Consider the following 17,662-nt stretch of genomic DNA (forward strand, 5'->3'; position numbering starts at 1 on the left):
CAGCCTGACCACCGGCAAAGACAGGTGAAACGCCACAGCAGCAGGTCGGCAGGCGACGGAGGCCCAGAGCAAGCCCAGGTCCCCAGCCCGCTCCTGCCGGGCGGAGGGAGAGATGAACCCCCAGGGCCTGCCTCCTTCAGCTGCCCACCCCACCCCCGTGGGGGAGTCACTGCGCAGTCGGTGTCCAGCCCCCGAGGGCTGGGGCAGCCCCACAGTCTCCACCCGAGATCCCAGTTCCCAGGAAGGACGTGTTGCCTTTTGAGGAATTCCCAGAGAATACGCCTCACACCTCAGGATTCTACACACTCAGATCTTTTCCTTTTCTTTTTCAGTCCTCACCCGAGGATATGTTTTCTTGGTTTTCGAGAGAAAGGGGGAGAGAGAAACACTGGTGTGAGGTAACAATATCCATCAGTTGCCCCCCCCCGCATACGGCCCTGGCTGGGGATCGAACGCACGACTGTTTGGTGCCCAGAACAGTGCTCCAGCCCACTGAGCCATCGGGCCAGGGCTATCCGCAGGACCTTTGGAGACAGGCTGCCTTTGACCAGTGACGAGTCCCCCCAGGCACAGTCCAGGAGGAAGGCAGTCTTTCCGTAAACATGTCTGTTTAGGCACCCGAGAGGTGCCTTGTTGGGTAAAGAGGACACTAAGGCGGAGTTCTTGTTCTCAGAGGAGACAGCGAAGACAGCCCCACTGGGGAAACCAGAATATAGATCCCACAGTGACATTGCTAAGTGTCAGTGACCCCGGTCCAAGCCCTGAGCATCGGGGTGCTGCCTGCGGGGTCACATTCCGGGCGAGGCGTCTGGGGCCGCTGGCTCCAGTCGAGGGGGCGCCTGGGCCTTCCTCAAAGGACCCCCACCACAAAACACCAACAACACCCTCATTTTACCCCGATCGCTCTTCCGCCTAAAACACAATGTATTCCAAAATGCACTGTGGCATACGGTGTATTTCACCACTGGCTTCCTCTCCGTCTGAATTACTGTGTTTTTACCAGGGTTAGTGGTACCCCGGATGGTATTTCACGAAGTGTGATAGACCTTTGTTGGAACCAGGCTTTTATGATGCCTAAACTTTCAGTGATGGTCCTGGCATTAAACAAATACCAAAGGCCCTGCACTAGAGAACCCTAGAGAACTGCAAATGGCTGAGACACAAGCCGCTACTCTAGCCAGCGGGGGGCAAGGGGCTGCCCTTTTAGCTTCAGAGGGACGCAGGGTGTCTGCAGGGCCAGCCCCCGACCCCTCACCCCACCCCCATGCACACACATGCGGCCCTTACCTTTCCCGGGCACAGAGGGACAGTCCTCCCACCCTGTCCTGGTCCTTCTCGACCAGCTCTGTGCACCAGACGCACCTCTGACCAGGGACCCAGGGACCCGGAGACCCGGCCTCTGCACCGGCCCCACGTGTGGGGAGGGGCAGCCTTCACGCCAGGCCTCCTCCGGGCAGAGCAGCCCGCCGCTGGGGGAGCAGGGACAGACGGTGATGCCTCAAAGACAGTAAATGACAACAATGGCCCTCAGAACTCTTTCTCTCTTTCTTTAAACTGTAAGCCCAGCGCAAGCACTCCCAACTGGTCCCCCTGTGACCGCACCACAGCCACCCCACCTCGCACAGGCAGAAACACCAGAGGGCAGGGCCCATGGTGTTAGGGGTTTCCCAGCTGCCTGTCACCGCACCTGACCGGGCCTTGCCCCGCTCGGCAGACCTGCCTGCTCCACCGGGCCTTTCCCTTTATCGCCGGGGCCCAGTGGGAGCCGTGCCAGCGTGGCAGGGGGACCGCGGGGAAGGGACGGGGAGTCGGAGAAGGCTCGGAGGCCGGGCACCCGGTGGTCTCGCCCTGGGGTGTGTGCTGGGACCCCAGCAGGAGGTCCGCAGGAAGGGGGAGGGAGCAGGGTGAAACACGACCTGGGGGGCTTACCCCCCCACCCCGGGGGAGCCAGCAGGTGAGTCCCAGCCCCAGGGGCAGGACCAACCAGGTATCAGAGCGACCGACCGGGGTGTGGAGGTGAGAAGGGGGACGGCGCAGGGGTGCTGCTTCCGGCCGCACTGAGATGCTGCCTCCCCCAGGCTGAAAAGAGTTTGGCCACTGCACAGGGGAACGAGGGAGAAGACGCCTGTTAGGGAGAGGGGACTCATCGGGGCCAGGCGGCTGTCAGGGTCCCAGCCACGCTATCTGGGGTTCATTACCAGGCCACAGTCTCAGCAGAGCAGCAAGGGGGCAGGCGGGAGGCTGTGGCCCCGGGGGGGGGCGGGCAGAGCCCACTCCCTGGGGTGCAGGGAGGACCCACGGTGCAGGGAGGAGGCTGAAGGTCTCAGTCTGTGCAGCCGGGTTGGGCTGAGACAAGCAGAGGCACAAGCAGAAAGGAAACAAATCACAAAAAATACAGAGACAAAGCCCTGGCTGGCGTAGCTCAGTGGATTGAGTGCGGGCTGCGAACCAAAGCCTCACAGGTTCGATTCCCAGCCAGGGCACCTGCCTGGGTTGCAGACCATAACCCCCAGCAACCGCACATTGACGTTTCTCTCTCTCTCTCTATCTCCCTCCCTTCCCTCTCTAAAAATAAATAAATAAAATCTTTAAAATAAAAAAAAATGCAGAGACAAAAAAAATAGAGGGAAAGAGGCCCAGTGCTGGGACCTTGCAGAAAGCTGGGGCTCGGGGCCCCGCGTCGATCCCGGAGCAGGGAAGCGGAGGCCAGGGGGCCGGGATGCGTCGCATCCGTGACCAGGAGGACGCCTCCCGGGAGGGGAGGATGCCCGGCGTGTCACCGGGACTTCCACGGCGATCATCGGCCGGTGGTTTCCCAGCCTGGGGATTCGCTCAGGCGCACCGAGAGACAATATATTTTTCTTCCATGACAAGAAAATTGAATCTCTCTTTCGGTCTAACGGATCCAAGGTGTAAGTGAAAAATAAGACTGCTCCATCACCTTTGATCCTCCTCTCCGCTCCGAGATGCGGCCTGTGATTTTCCTTTATTTTTTCCGAGCGTGAGAGGCGTGTTAATGAATGCAGCATCGGTCACCCCCCCCCACCTCCCCCGAGGTCTGGGAGAGCCGGGACTTGGTGTCTCAGCCACAGCCTGAAAGTGGAATTGCCTCTGGGGTGCGTGTGCTGTGAGGGGGCAAGAGAGGGGGCACCTGCAAGACGAGAAGAAATAAGCCCCCCAGGTCCTGCGTCTGCGCGTGAGGCTTACTCCGGACGACCTGGCCTCGGGTGCTCACTGCCTTTGCTTTCAGGTGCCTTTCGAACGGGCACCAAGACCTGAGGACGGAGCACACATCTGCTGTTTAGGGCTGCACTGGGCCGTGCAGGGACGCTGTGAGCTGGCCCGCCCCCTCCAGCGGCCACCCAGGCAGGTGGGGAGGCCAGCAGTTCATCAAACGGTACAGCCGCTGTCCACGCACCACGCCCCACCCGGGCCCCGCCCAGGATGCGTGTGGGTCAGGCCTGGGTATCATCACTTAGAAATGAGGGTTTGTCGACGGCCGCCCTGGATGCTGTCTGCACCCCCGGGGAACTCGGCGTTTCATACCACGGCCGGGAAAACGGTATGAAATGCTCATGGGGCGCATCGCGAGGGATGCTCTGGTCCGTGCGCCCTCACGTCCTCCCCCTTAGGTCCAGGTCAGGGGAGGCTCTGCCCTCGCCCAGGCCAACCGCTGGAGAAGGAAGTCAGCTCCTAAGGCCCCCCACCCAGCAAAATCTGGCTCTGAATTTCTAGGGGCTCAGAAAGAGGGGAGAGAGACGGGGGACACACAGGCATTCTTCGAGGGCCACGCCAACGGAACACTCAGGGCAGGTCCCTGGAGGCACCAGCTTTTTGCCAGGGAGGCAGGGTCACGCATCAGGGTCCCCATGGGCGTCCACATCCTAGCGCACATGACAAAGCCGCCCTCGCTGTCTTCCAGGCCAGCTGAATGCGGACGTGACCTACAGGCAGTTCTATGCCTTCCTCAGCTGCCTGCAGGTGAGTGGCCACCGACTCGTCCCACAGCCGCGCTCCCCGCACCCCCACCCCCCGCCACCGCGTGGTTCTCTGTAATAACCGACGTGGTGCTTTCCCGCCCTCAGGTCAGCCCCTGCCACGGCTGGATGTCTTCCAACGGGACTCTCCGGGCCCTCACTTCCAAGGTAGGGCTGTCACCGGCCTTTTGAGGACATTTCGGGTCACCCTTGTCCTGTTTTGTTTGCCGGGGCGTTTGCCACTGGGGGTAGGGTTTGGGCAGAGGGGCAGCCTCCCAGCTGGTGAATAGAGACATTAAATTCCTGGGGGGGGGCGGTTTGAGGAGGCGAGGGAAAGCGGGGTGCCCTGTCTCCCTCCTTCTGCCCCCTCTGGGCCTCAGTCGCTGTTTCTGTGTGTGTGTATGTGTGTGTGTGTGTGTGTGTGTGCCTGTCTCTCTCATGTGCGCACATGCAGGTGCACACACACCCCTGTGAAAGCCAGCCCCAGCCAGGTGTGGCGGCTCAGGCTGAGAGCAGTGAGTGGGGCGAGGGCCTGAGTCTGAGTTCTCCCAAGTTCAAGGAGGACCGGGCCCTCCAGAGCTTCCCCCTCTCTCTACGGAAACCTACAGGTCGTGCCGTTCCTTCACAGATCGTGAATAATCTCTTTGTAAAAGATTTCACAAAGTTTTTTTACAAATACACTTCCATTTTTAAAAAACCTTGGAGAACATTAAAAAAAAAAACAAAGAACAGTAACAAAAAATCACCCCAAATTTCACTACCCAGAGTTAATGTGTATACATGTCTTTCCAATATTACTTTCACAGATGGATGTTTTAGGTTTTTTGCCTGCATAATGTCAGAGTCACAGATTGCCTTATGCCTTCTGACCTGCATAAACTAAACAGTTCCTCCACATCGTAATTCTGCGGTCATTTCAGAGTGCACTCCACGTGCACGATTTATTTCCTCCCTTGCAGTTGGACACGGAAGGGTTCCAATTTCTCACGGTGATAAATGGCATTGTGATGAACCTGAGTGTGTGTGTATATCTCTGCACCAGGCCTATTTCCTTAAGACAAACTTCTAGAAAAATTATCGGGTTGAAGAGTATGCCGTGTGTAAGGGTTGGCCCCGTCTTGCCGCACCACTCTCCAGAAAGGTTAAACAAACTGACATCCCGCACGGCCTCTCCCCTGGCACCCCTCGACATTATCGGGAGTGTTCATCTTTTCTTCGCCAGCCCCACAGGGGGACGTGGGGTCTTATTACTTTCATGTGCGCCGATTCGGTTGCTAATGAATTGTAACAGTTTGTACGCTGGTTGGCCACTCGTGCATGCATAGAAATTAGTGTGCCGGGTTGCTCTGCGCTTCGGAGTGGGGGTGGGAACCACCCATTCCTTGTTCGGCCTGAACGGGCTCACTGAAGTCTAGATTTCATGGAGTTCTCCCTCTTCCTCTTGCATTCAGAGAGCAGAACAACTCTCCAACGTGCTGAAAAAAATCGCAGCCACCGAGAAATTTCCAAACTTCGACCTTTTCTACCTGGATTTTGACTTCCAAGAAAGTAAGTGTCACTTGGTTTCGGTAATGACGCCAGACAAAAGCAGGGGCCCTGTTTACAGGCTGCCCCAGCCGGGGCGGGGGGGGCGCGGATAGAGGCCGGCAGGGAGCAGACTGGGCAGGGCCTGTCCCAACCGCCCTGTCCCACGCAGGAAGATGAAGTGGGACCGGGTGGAAGGCAGAGGCGGCGCCCGTGGTGGTGGGCACTGAACTGAGTCCCTAGGGACTCAGTAACACAGTGGACCCCAGGCCCCACGCAGAAAGGAACTCATCAGAGTCACTGTGGGAGGGACCTCACATGTGCCTGTGGCAGCGTGGACAACCCCCACCCCAGCCTCCCGGAAAGGACATTACTCTTCCTCTGCCGGCATGCTGTCCACACACGGGGGTCGCTGAGCAGTGGCCACAAGAAACAGCCAGGATTACTGGAGCGACAGTGGCTTTCTCCTCCCATCTGGACCCTGAAAACAGCGTCCTGCAGACTGACTGACTGCCCTCGGAGGTGACGCTAATGACAAGCCCGATGAAGCAGGCAAAGGACAGATGATCCATCATCCTGAGATTGACTCCGCCGCCTCCCCACCACCAACGCTGCCCCCCCACCCAAGCAGTGGGGGTTAGCAGGGGGCCTTCACGCAGTAGCAAACGTCACATCAGCTGACACGTTTGGCGTCACAGACTCTAGTCCTTCGACTCCCAATGTCTTTTCAACAGGACCAATCGCCCTCAACTAGATTTCCTGGCCAGGTGACACACATTTCTCTCACGGGGAGGGACGTGCTGATAAGCAGCCTCTCATTAAAATGTGGAGCTGAAGACCACGCGAATGACTTCCCGCCTTAAACAGACACACCGCCAAGTGATCTTTGATCAGCATCAACCTGGAATACAGATAAAGTTATTAAAGACATAATAACAGCTCCCATGCACAGGGGACTTTTTCATTTTCCAAGGTAGCTAGCCTCTGGCTCTCTGCTTTATTGTCTCTGGGATTCCAGGCAGTTCCCTGAGCACCTCGGAGCTCTCCCTTCCAGGTGTGAAAACGAGGAGGCCATGTCTACGCAACAGATCTTTGCCATGGTTACACGAAATACTGTGCGATCCTCCTCAATGCCGCGCCTGGCGTGTTGCTGGCCCCCAGAAGAGAGTTCCGTTTCTGTCACACCCTTGCTCCTCCCCGTGTGGTTTGGGGCGAGCAACATCCACTCCACCTGGGGGCTACGTATAAATGCAGAACCCCAGGCCCCACGCCTAACCGGGGCCTGGGAATCTGCATTTTCGCGCAATCCCCACAGATGACCCATAGGCACATGACGATTCAATTAATGGGGCTCCATAGTGCCCCAGGGAGTCGTCAGGGTTTTACTAAGTCCCACCTCCGTGCGGGGCGGCTGCTGGGAGTATAGCTGCCGACAAAACGGGACAGGCCGTGCCTTCCCGAAGGGTCCAGGCCAAGCGCTGGCTGGTGTCCCGCTGGTGACCTCAGTGCCTGTCAGCCCCTTCTTGTCCTCACAGCGGCAGCGCCGTGGTCCCCTGGGGCGTGAGAAGCTGCAGCGCCCTGGTGAGGCCAGCGGGCTCAGGCTCTCTGCTTTATTAAGCTCAGTGTCTAGCTCCCTTTGCTCCCGTCTCCCATGAATAATCAGCTAGATGCCAACAGTGACATCATGACAGAGCACATTGCAGTCGCGGGTCCTGTCCCCCGAGGGTGGGCACGAGAGCGATCTGTTCTCCGCTCCGACGGCCTCCGCCAGGCCCGAGAGGTGATCGATTGCTCATCTCCCAGGGCTCTCCCTGCCTCTTGCTGACTCACCCTCTGGCTAGTTAGGAATGAAACAGAGGTAGCAAGGCTTCCCCCCTTCAGGGAAGGGCAGCGGAGTGGGGAATGTCCTCGATCTTGGCCTGTGCCACCCCTCCCAAAGAGAGGAAGGGATAGGCCACTTGGCTGGCAAGGTGCCACTTGGACACTGACCGTTGAAATGCACCACCCGCCACCCTCCATTTCCACGGGTGAGTCCTCTGGAGTGAACCCAATCCTTAGATCCCCAGTGCGTCTGTTGGTGCTACAGCCCAGGACGTCCTGGTGCTGAGCAGGATTCTAATCTCTCTCTTTTTTTTAAGTATTTTTCATTTCTTTTTTTTAAGATTTTTTTATGTATTTATTTTTAGAGAGGGAAGGGAGGGAGAAAGAGAGAGAGAGAGAAACATCAATGTGCGGTTGCTGGGGGCCGTGGCCTGCAACCCAGGCATGTGCCCTGACTGGGAATTGAACCTGCAACGCTTTGGTTCACAGCCCGTGCTCAATCCACTGAACTACACCAGCCAGGGCTTAATCTCTCTCTCTAAATGCCTGGGAGAGCTGCTGCTCCTCAAGGAACCACCAAGGGTCGCATGCACCTTCTTCCACGATTTCCGTTGCCTCGCTGAGAAGCCGGTCATGAGCAGGGTCTGTCTGACGTCGCAGATGAGGAAAACACGTTATGACCAAACCCCAGGACACCTACATTTGCCTGTTTTGAATGGCAGCCCCAGGTGGGAAGGAAACGCACCAACTAACCTACTGCCCCTGCGGACCCCCCACTGTCCACTCACTCAGGGCAGAAGCAGAGACCACCGTCTGGCATTGCAGTTTTTAGGGGCAGCAAAATTCCACCCCGAGATACGCGAACTAGAAAGGGTCCCTCTGTTTGGCACTCGCCACGACACAGGTGAGACCTTACACTCTCGCCTGTGTTACTGACTCTCCTAAGTGTTAGCACTGACGTCTGCAAATACGTGGCAACTGGCAACCTTTGTCAACACAGCGATCATGTGCGAAAAGGATGTCTTCCACTGTGAATAGACGGACTGTGGCCTTGGTAACCCGTGGCTTGTCTTTGAGTACGCATCAGAGCATTCCATGTAAGCCAGGTCTTCTCAAGGCCGGATTCCCTCGTAATGCCCCACTAATGAGGGGGAGACGGGGGCGGGGGATCGGAGAGGGATGTGTTACCGCTGCTGTCCTTTAGAACTGAGGGGGTGGGGTCACAACAGAGTGCGGGCCTCTCCCACGGCCCCCGCCCTGAGCTGTACCCGCTGCCTTGCGGAACTTAGCAGGTCAATATCAATATCCCTCTTCTTTCCGTTATGATTTGGTTGCAGTTTTCTCTTCAGAATCCCTACCTTACGGGATCACTCCGTTGCTCCAAGGGGCATAGGAATGATTATCCCTTCTCGTTCTGAAAAACAGTCACTAATTCTGATGGCTGGATTATGTTCATTTGTTCCATCAAATATAACATCCACCACCATCTCTGCTTCTCTGCAAGGGCCAGGGTTCTTAGTGTGGTCGGTAGCAACGTGCACCGGAAATTCAAATCAAAATGGGAAGAGCCCAGACTGACTTTAAGCCTAGGTGCCAAAACTGAATTGCATTAGAGGAAGAGTCAGGTATAAGCAAGTCTGACTGTTTCAAAATCGGGCTCCTAGTGAACATTCCTCTCCAGGAACACGATCGTCGCTGAAACCGCGCATCCCCAATGGGGCTTAGTTTGCTTTCTACTGTGGGTTTCCACATTTCCCGATTGCGGTCATTCTGTTTGGAATTTTCTCTTGGCCAGTGAGGACACAGGTTTGCATCCAAGTTGTCACTCAACCTTCTCTGCAAATGCGGCGAGACAGAAAGTGTCCTGAGAGGCCATGTGGGTGGTCGGGTTCAGGTCCACCTCTCTAATACAACCTTCGTGTTTTATTCAGGCGATTCCTTAGCATTTCAGCGGGCTCAGTCTGCGGTCCTCACTGCGCTCGGTCCCCACTGTCTCCGTAGCCTGGGAACTCAACAGCCAATTGGGATTTTTGTTCATGCTTTCTTTTCTTTCTCTTTTTTAAATTTTATTTATTTATTTTTTAGAGAGGGAGGGGAGGGAGAAAGAGAGAGAGAGAGAGAAACATCAACGTGTGGTTGCTGCAGGTCATGGCCTGCAACCCAGGCATGTGCCCTGACTGGGAATCGAACACTTTGGTTCGCAGCCCGTGCTCAGTCCACTGAGCTATGCCAGCCAGGGTATCTCTTTTTAACATTTTTATCACAAAAGGTGAAACCACCCTAAAAGCAAAGGGAGAGGCCGGAGAAAGGACAGAAAGGATGGTGAGAATAGGGGTGAGGTAATGGAGCGGAGGCAGAAGGGAAGCCGTGTCACCTCTGAAGTCGCAGAGAGGACTGGGAGACCAACCTCTTAGGAGGCTGCTGGGTGGGGGGACTTCACGGACCCTGTGGGGCTGCCAGGTGACAATGAGGCTGATGCTGCAAAGGAACAAAAGCATCGAGGCGGGTGACCGGGGGTGACACTGGCTCTGCATTTGAAGAAGCACTTGCAAGTGCCCGGCGCTTCCTGGACGCGCACTTGCTGTCCCGATTAGAGGTGGCTCAGAGAGAGAGTCAGCATGAAGTTATAACGTGGGAAAACAGGCCCATCCTCTCGAGGAAGAGGGGGAGAAAGAGGAGCTGAACCCAGCACTGGTGGGTGCACAGCAGGTGCACCAGGACCAGCAGGGACCGCCTGCCACAGCCTTCACTCCCACAGAGGGCGGGCCAGAGCCCACAGGGGCCGTGAAGGGTCAGGTCCAGAGGGAAAGGCAGAGCAGCCAGAAAGGAACCTGCAGCAGAAGGTCTGATTCCAAGGTCTCCCCTTCCGAAGCAAGCAAAGCAGCCAGGCGCACTGAAGCCAGGACAGGCGAGCTTCCCCGGGGCTCTGCCTTGTGCAGGGCACCGACGGCCGGGGACAGGTGCTGAGGTCTGCCAGCTGGCTCCGCCCATTCGGCCTGCGCAACCGCTCCTGTGGTTTCAGCACCCTTCTGGCCCCCAGCTTCCCATCAGCAGAGCAGACACATTCCACTCCTTCAGCGGGATGCGCCCTCCGCCAGCACGGAGCGATGTCTCCCTTGGGAGAACGCCATGGACATTGTCCTCAATTTGAGCTCCCCAAGAAATGCACAAGCCACTTTCCAGCAGCTGCCGCTTCCAACAACCTCCCACAAAACCCAGATGCAAAATATAAAAGAGCGTCTCCGTGGCGGCAGGCACCCTGCCAGGGGGCACGCCACCACGCATTGGCGGCCCCGGGTGGGGGGCTGCAGACCACCAGCAGGGTCTCGCTCCTGAGCGCGGAGAAGGACAGCAGGGCTTGCAGCCCCTCGGGGACAGGGACTGGGTAGCAGGTGGGGATGGCAGGTTGTGATCTTAGGGCTAATTAAAAAAGCAGAGTAATATCGATTCAGCTCTAGGGAAGTCCAGCTTCTTCTGTCCAATCAAAGCCCCCCTGCAGAATTTCTACTCCTTCCCTTGGAGCAAGTGAGGGAGAAACAAAGAGGGCACAGGCGCCTGTCCTTGGGTTTCCCGTGGGGTAAGGAGGGACGGGCCGGAGGAATTGTAGCTGTGCGTGCTCCCCTGTCCAGACGCCGGGGAAGTGAGGACATGGGCCGCTCCAGGGGACGGTGGGGGGGGGTGGTCACGTTTTTCCCCCTGGAGGCTCTCTAAGATTTTAAATTTCCTATGGAAGGACAGTTTTATTGCTTTTCATCACTTTGGAGCTCAAACTATTTCCTCTGTAGCCCTGTTCACTCTAACTGTGATACTGAGATAATTTCACATAATTACATTTTGGACGAACAGTATGATTTTTCATGGTGACGGCTGGCCACGGGCAGGCAGCATGTGGCAACGGTGGCCTGTGAAAGGCGACATTGAAACGTCTGATTTCCCCACCTGCCCCCACAACCCTGTCCCACTGGCCACTGGGAAACGAGATGGACTAAAATGGGTGTCGAATATCTGGGCGCTTGCCTTTCCTCACTGTGCAACTAACTACATTTACCCAGCATTCTCACAGTCCTCCTCCTGAGTTAGGGGGGAAAGCAAATCACACCCCGGGAAGATCATTTCCTCTCAGAAAGCCCCGAACCCGAGACAATGGCCCCTGGAGGCCAGGCTGGGTGGCCACGGCCCGGGAGGGCAGCGGGCGGCTCCGACGACGTTGCGCACACGGTCCCTGCGCTCCCGCTGTGGCGGTGGTGGTGTGTCACTAACCCTCTGGCTGTGTGTGTGCCCTGCAGTTACGAAGAAGTGGCAGCAGAGAGGCGGGCAGCCCTGGCAGCTCATCGAGCCCGTGGATGGATTCCACCCCAACGAGGTGAGCACGCCCACACAGCGGTGGCTGAACGCTATCTGTCAGGGTTTGTTTGGTTTGGTTTGAAATCTCACCTGACCATAGGTTTATTAACTTGAGACAGAGGGAGAGAAACACTGACCCGCTGACTCTTGCAGGTGCCCAGACTGGGGATCAAACCCACGACACTCGGGTGGACAGGACGATGCCCCAACCAAGGCTGTTACCCTTTTTAATAGAATCATGCATGCCAGAGATTATTTAAGGTGATGTACACATGTGGCTTAATAGAAGAGTCAGTGAAAATACAGTGAAAACTGAGTGAAAGGAAAACAAGGTAGAATGCTACCTGCCTTCTTGGCGTCATGTCCGCAATCCATATTCATGTGATGTGTGCAGGGAAGTTCCGAGAGACGTCGGCGAGCGCCTGCAACATCAGCTCTGGGCTTTTCAGGGGCAGAGAGGGGCACAAGCCACAGCCTCCGTGAGAGAAATGAGGCCAGGTACACACACAAAAATCACAGGTTTTCCTGAAAGCGAGCCCTGTGAGACATCTCTTCCACGGAAGTTTCTAGGAAGGATGCTGTGAGAGGAAAGCAAGGGGGATGGACAGCAGAGCTCCGTCCCTCCCTGCCTCAACCCTGTGCATTTCAGGGAAATATTATTTCCCTGCACAACCCTGTGCAACCCAGGGAAGCTCCATTTTCATCTGTAACACATAGTGGACTGACTTATGATGTGTCTTTATTACAAAAATAATATTAAAAGAAGGACCACCAGCCAAGGCGGAGGTGTAGGTACACACGCCTCGCCTCCGCACACAACATTAGCAAAAAACACAGCTACAGTACAGAGAAAATATTACCCAGCATTGTCAGAAGACTGAGCCGTGTGGAGGTCTGACAACCAAGGATTTAAAGAAGCCACACTCATCCAGACAGGTAGGAGAACGGAGGGGCAGAGATGCGGAGTGGAGGTCCCCTTCCTCCAGCAGGGGCCCAGCCCTCGCCACGCTGGCCCATTCTGTCCTAAAACCCTGACCGAGAAGCAGGAAGTACCTAGTACTTACTACTGGTTCGGCTGCTCCAATTATTTTAGGGAAACACGTTTAATAGATGTAAACACGGGTTGTGCTGAACAGTTCAAAGTCATGATTCATACCTGATCATTTTTAAGCCGAAGTATACTCACTACCAAACCTCTGCTTATATTTGTATGGCAAACAAACAAACATTGAAAAATTCCCAACATACAGACTTACAACTATTTGACCTTTAAGCTCCGTCCCAAGGTGCAGAAGCAGAATTTCGAGAACTGCCTTTTTCATTGTAAGGGCGGCAGAAAGGAAGTTCAAGTGCCAGGCTTGCTGGCTGCTGGGATTCGGCAGGGGGGCCGGAGACCACTCCCGGGACTGGGCGGCTGGGTGCAAAGGTGTGGAAACGGCCACGTCAGGAAACTCGGCGGAAGGAGGTGCGGACGCGCAGGGTTTGAGCTGCCTGCACAGTGTCTGGACGGGACTCTCAAAACGGCCACTGGATCAAACACACGGGTTCTGACCTCAGCAGAGGGTCTGGCCTGGAGGCAGGTTAGGGAACCACCAGCTTCTAGGGAAGAGCCGGAGACACTTGCGGAGATGACATGGGCCCAAGTCGTCACATTGCGAAGGAAAGTACAGCTCCCGGAAGATTAAGGCTGACAAGTGTTTTAGTTACCGGCTGTTGCATACGGCGTACTTCAAACGGCACACATTTCATGCCTCACAGCTCCCGTGGCCAGGAATCCAGGCACGGCCCAGCGGGGTCTTCCGCCCCAGTGTCCCCCCCCCCACCCCACCCACCCCAAGCTGTAACTAAGCAAGGTGTCTGCCAGGGCTGGGTCTCACTGTGTGCTAGCCTGGGGAGGGATCTGCCTCTGAGCATACGTGCTTATTGGTGGGATTGGATTCCCTGAGGCCTGTTGAACTGAGGGTCTCAGTTCCTAGCTGGTTCGTGGGGAGGGGCCACCATTAAACGCAGGTGACAGGTCCTGCCACACTCAAAGGAGAGGGACTATACCGGTGTGACTGAGCAAGGCGGGCAGGCATCGCGGCTCTTCGCAGAAGAACTCCCCGGGAGGAAGGCCAAGGAGAACGTGAGGTGACTCTGGCGAGAGCGGGCGGAGCAGAGAGCTGGGAATAACAGTGTGACTGCTGGCAAAAATGCAAAGAAATTTTGCCTTAGGAAAGGAAATTGATTTCGCAAAGACCCCAGACTCAGATGCAGCCAGGCGACCTTTTCAAACCACCACTTTTCAAAATCTCTGCAGAGCTAAGCCTCTGAAGAGGCGCTTAACAGATCTTGGGGCCTGAAATCGGACCACGGTCAACAGGGAACGTTGGAAGAGACGCAGACACACGGGGAGGCCAGCTCCCTCGGCTACCCCAGGACCACCCAGCCAAACACCCCGGGCACCTCCTGTGCTAGCAGCTCTGCCCAGCACAGCTCTAAGCAAAGCAACCTCCTCTCCGCTCAAGTGCCCATAGCAACTCCAACCATCTTCTTAAAAGCCCCCTGCAAGCACGAAACGTCCCATGGCGGCAATCCCCTCCCCTCTCTGGGGCCCTGAGCCCTGTACACTGCATGAAGCAGACAAGATATATATACTCAGTGGACTGGTTGTAAATAAGTTTGTGGCCCCCAGGTTTTTATTTGTCTCAACAGGTAAGCTCCTGGGAACCCAAATTCCCGGACAGACTTGTAGGTTCCTTCAAAACAAACAAACAAAAACAAAGATGTTCTGCTGTCAGTGACAAGGGTCCCGGGAGCCCTCAAACAGCTGTCACTTTCAGCTGGCCCCGCCCACACCTTCAGGGACCAGGTCTCTCTGTCTGCGCTGTGTACCGACAAGCACGAGTGTTTTGGGTACCGATACTGAATCAAGACAGAGGGGCTGGAGCCTTAAATCTCAGTGTCGCGTACGCCTTACCACAGTCAGGCGGTGAAGTTCACAGATTTAAAATGAAGGGGACCAGAAGGGGTCAGAAGCCCCCTCGACCGTGTTCCCGGGCAGGCGAAGAAGCCGGAGAAGCAAAGCCAGGCCCGCCCTGTGGACAGGTGTGGAAGCGCATCCTACCGACGTCGCCCGGAGCCTGCATCCCGCAGGACAGACAGATTCAGGGCGAGTGTCTCACTTTGGTTTCGCAGCGCCCTGGAGACCAGTGCAGCAAGGGTTCAATGGAACAGGGGCGGAGCCATGAAAAGCTTGTGGCCCAAACTACATAATCTGGCTCTGAATTACATTTCTCTCTGGCAAGTATTACCAACATGCAGCTACTCTGCAGAGTTTGATTTTAGGGTCGACTGACTCAAGAGCTCTGTTTCCGGAGCAAAGTATCTACAGTGAGCCCACGAAGCGGGAGCGTGGGGGAACTCCAGGCAACGTCTGCCGCGGCCAGCGCTGGGCTTCCGTCCTGTCCGGGCGCATCTCACGAACAGGTGGGGTGGACCTGCCTGACACAGTGCATTTGCTTGGAGAACCAGGGACGCCCCTAGGGAAGAACGCACCCTAATGTGGACAGAAGGGGGGTTCTATGGGAAGGGACCTCTCAGGGGGATCCGACCACAAATTCCTAAATGGGCAGGTCCTGGTGGGCAGTCACACCCCAGCGCATAACTTCTCAGGAACAGGTTTCTCTTTCCCTTAAGCAAGCCCTGCCCATCGTCCTTGTGCATCTACTAGATTCACGCAGCTCTGATACAAGAGAAACCACCCCGGAGAGAGCACAGAATCTCGCTGACCACCCCATAACCTCATCCCCACTCTGCCTTCTCCCACCCTCATGGGGTCTTGCTCATGTTCCCTCCGTTCCAAGTGCGTACACAGAACTGCCAGGCTGTTACTCCCCAGAGCATCTGCGATCTTGCTCCCCGGCAATTGTCATCAGACGCACATACAATCCTATAAAAATTCTCTCCAGGTTTGGGCGTGTCTTACACTGAACATGAGTACAAACGTGGGTCAGCAAAGACACCTGGCTCAACTTAAAAGTTATTATCAGAAGGAGGGAAATCCTAAAAGCCAGCAGGAGGCTGTCACCAGGGCCCAACCGAGAAACGGCAGCAGGTCCCCCTCCCCTCGCTATGACCTCACGCTGGGATCCTGGGGAGATGGGGAGCATTGAGTAAAAACAGAAAGGGCTGTTTCACCAAAACCTCCCATCAGCCAAGGGGGTGTTAAGTCGCCCCGCTCAGTCTCCCCTTCTGTGAGAATTTCAAAGAGGAGCCTTCACCGTGGACCAGCCACCCCCACCTGGTTCGGGCACCAGGGGCGTTTCTGAGCAGCAGCAGCCGCAGGCAGACAGGCAGGTGGCCATGCGCCGCAGAAGCACCTGGATGGGGCCCGGCAGAGACGTGCCGGTGACCGGCAGGTGTGGGCGTACCTGAGGAAGGGCCATGCGTGCTGCAAATGGCCATGATGCCTGGACAAACCAGCACCGCCCACGGGGCAGCTGTCTGGGCCCTGTCACCGGGCCCTGAGAGAGTCCACGAAAAAAGACGAGACCCGCAGGGCCTGGCTCAGTTGACCGGAAGATCCCACTAAATCAGAACCCCCAAATTCGCCGGGGTTCTGGGGGGCTAGAGTTCATCCCACGCGCCTGTGCAGCAGGGTGAGTGGCCGCGGCAGGCTCTGGACCCCTCCCCCACCCGCTGTGCACGGGCAGGAGGACCCTGTCTCCCTCCCCGGTCCCGATGACAAGTGCTAGGGACAGGCGCGGCAGACGTCTCCGCGGGCACAATAAATTAGCGTGCATCCGTCTGATGAAATGCGGTGCACCGAGGGAAACCGGCGGTCTCGGTCTACCTTTAGTGACACCGAAATATGTTTGCAGTAAGAGCCAAGTAAATGGTGGCAGATTAAAGATGGTTATGGGCGTGATGGCTCAACTCCACGCACTTGTCAGCGCCCACGGGACTGCGCGCCAACCGGAGTTCACGTCCCTGTGTGTAAATTACACGGCGGCGGGAGGGGCTGCGGAATGATATTCACGGAGGGGTCCAGGTGGTGTGCGCGTGCGCGCGCGCGCGCGCATCAGGAAGCCTCTACGCCCGGTGCTAGCGGCGTCTCTCTCTATTACACTTGCAGATGGACTTTCACTCGTTGGGTTTCTCTCTTCTTGCCCTATTGCCTTTTTAAATGTTTCTCAAAGGAGCTGGCGTTGCTTTACCATTTTAAACTATGACTGAGAGGGCACCATCACCGCCTGCATTTGGGGAAGAGCTCGTCTGGAGTCAGGAAAGAGAAGTAGGGCTGCACACCACCCCCATCCTCCATCCCCCATCCCCCACCCCCCGCCTGTGCCAGTGTATGGCGGGAGTTACGAGAGAGGAGGCTCGTTCTGGGACGACCCCCCAGTAGGTGCTCAGGAAATGGCCCTCAGAGGAATGACTGATCAGAGTGGGTCGTTTTTATCACACGTCTCTGGTTGAGTGATAGCAACGCCTCTCTCCTGTTAAACTCACGGTATTAGCGACGCGCACTCGGATATTTGCATCCCCCCTGGAGTGGCAGCCGGCCATGGCTCTCGAACCAAGCGGCCGCCGCGTGCTCCAGCCTGAGCTTGGTCCTTTTACCTCTGTTTGTGTATCGTCTCCTCTGCCTCATCTGCTGCCTCGTCGCTTTGGACAGGGAGGTGGGTGATTGCAAAGCCTCGGCCCCACATCACTGTCAGGGGGGACAGCGTGTGGGTGTCAAGCTCACAGGCCACAGACCAAACAGAGCAACCCCTAGTCCTCTACAGACCCAGCGGCAGGCTCCGTGTGGGGAAATAGCAGGCGACACCGCCGGGAGGCCCGCCTCTGTCTTCAAAGGCCGCCACCGCTGTGAGGGTCAGAGGGTCAGCCCCACCCAGAAACAGCCGCTGGACAGTCAGCCCGTGTGGGTGGGTGTGGTGTAGGTGGTGTGTGCAGTGTGGGGTGCGTGTGATGTGATGTGATGTGTGTGTGTGTGTGTGGTGTGCTGGACA

General features: G+C 56.5%; 1 protein-coding gene across 1 annotated transcript in view; it reads left to right on the forward strand.

The window, feature by feature from the left end:
• AOAH (acyloxyacyl hydrolase) overlaps positions 1-17,662 on the forward strand; it is a 133,788-nt gene that overhangs the window by 113,695 nt on the left and 2,431 nt on the right. The window contains exons 17-20 of the mRNA XM_045827765.1: positions 3,923-3,981; positions 4,086-4,145; positions 5,429-5,525; positions 11,609-11,685. Of these exons, the coding sequence (XP_045683721.1) occupies positions 3,923-3,981; positions 4,086-4,145; positions 5,429-5,525; positions 11,609-11,685 (293 nt within the window). The remainder of the gene's footprint in view (positions 1-3,922; positions 3,982-4,085; positions 4,146-5,428; positions 5,526-11,608; positions 11,686-17,662) is intronic.

Source organism: Phyllostomus hastatus, unplaced genomic scaffold, assembly GCF_019186645.2.
Source record: "Phyllostomus hastatus isolate PE091 unplaced genomic scaffold, TTU_PhHast_1.1 phas_scaffold_78, whole genome shotgun sequence".
Classification (NCBI taxonomy): Eukaryota; Metazoa; Chordata; class Mammalia; order Chiroptera; family Phyllostomidae; genus Phyllostomus; species Phyllostomus hastatus.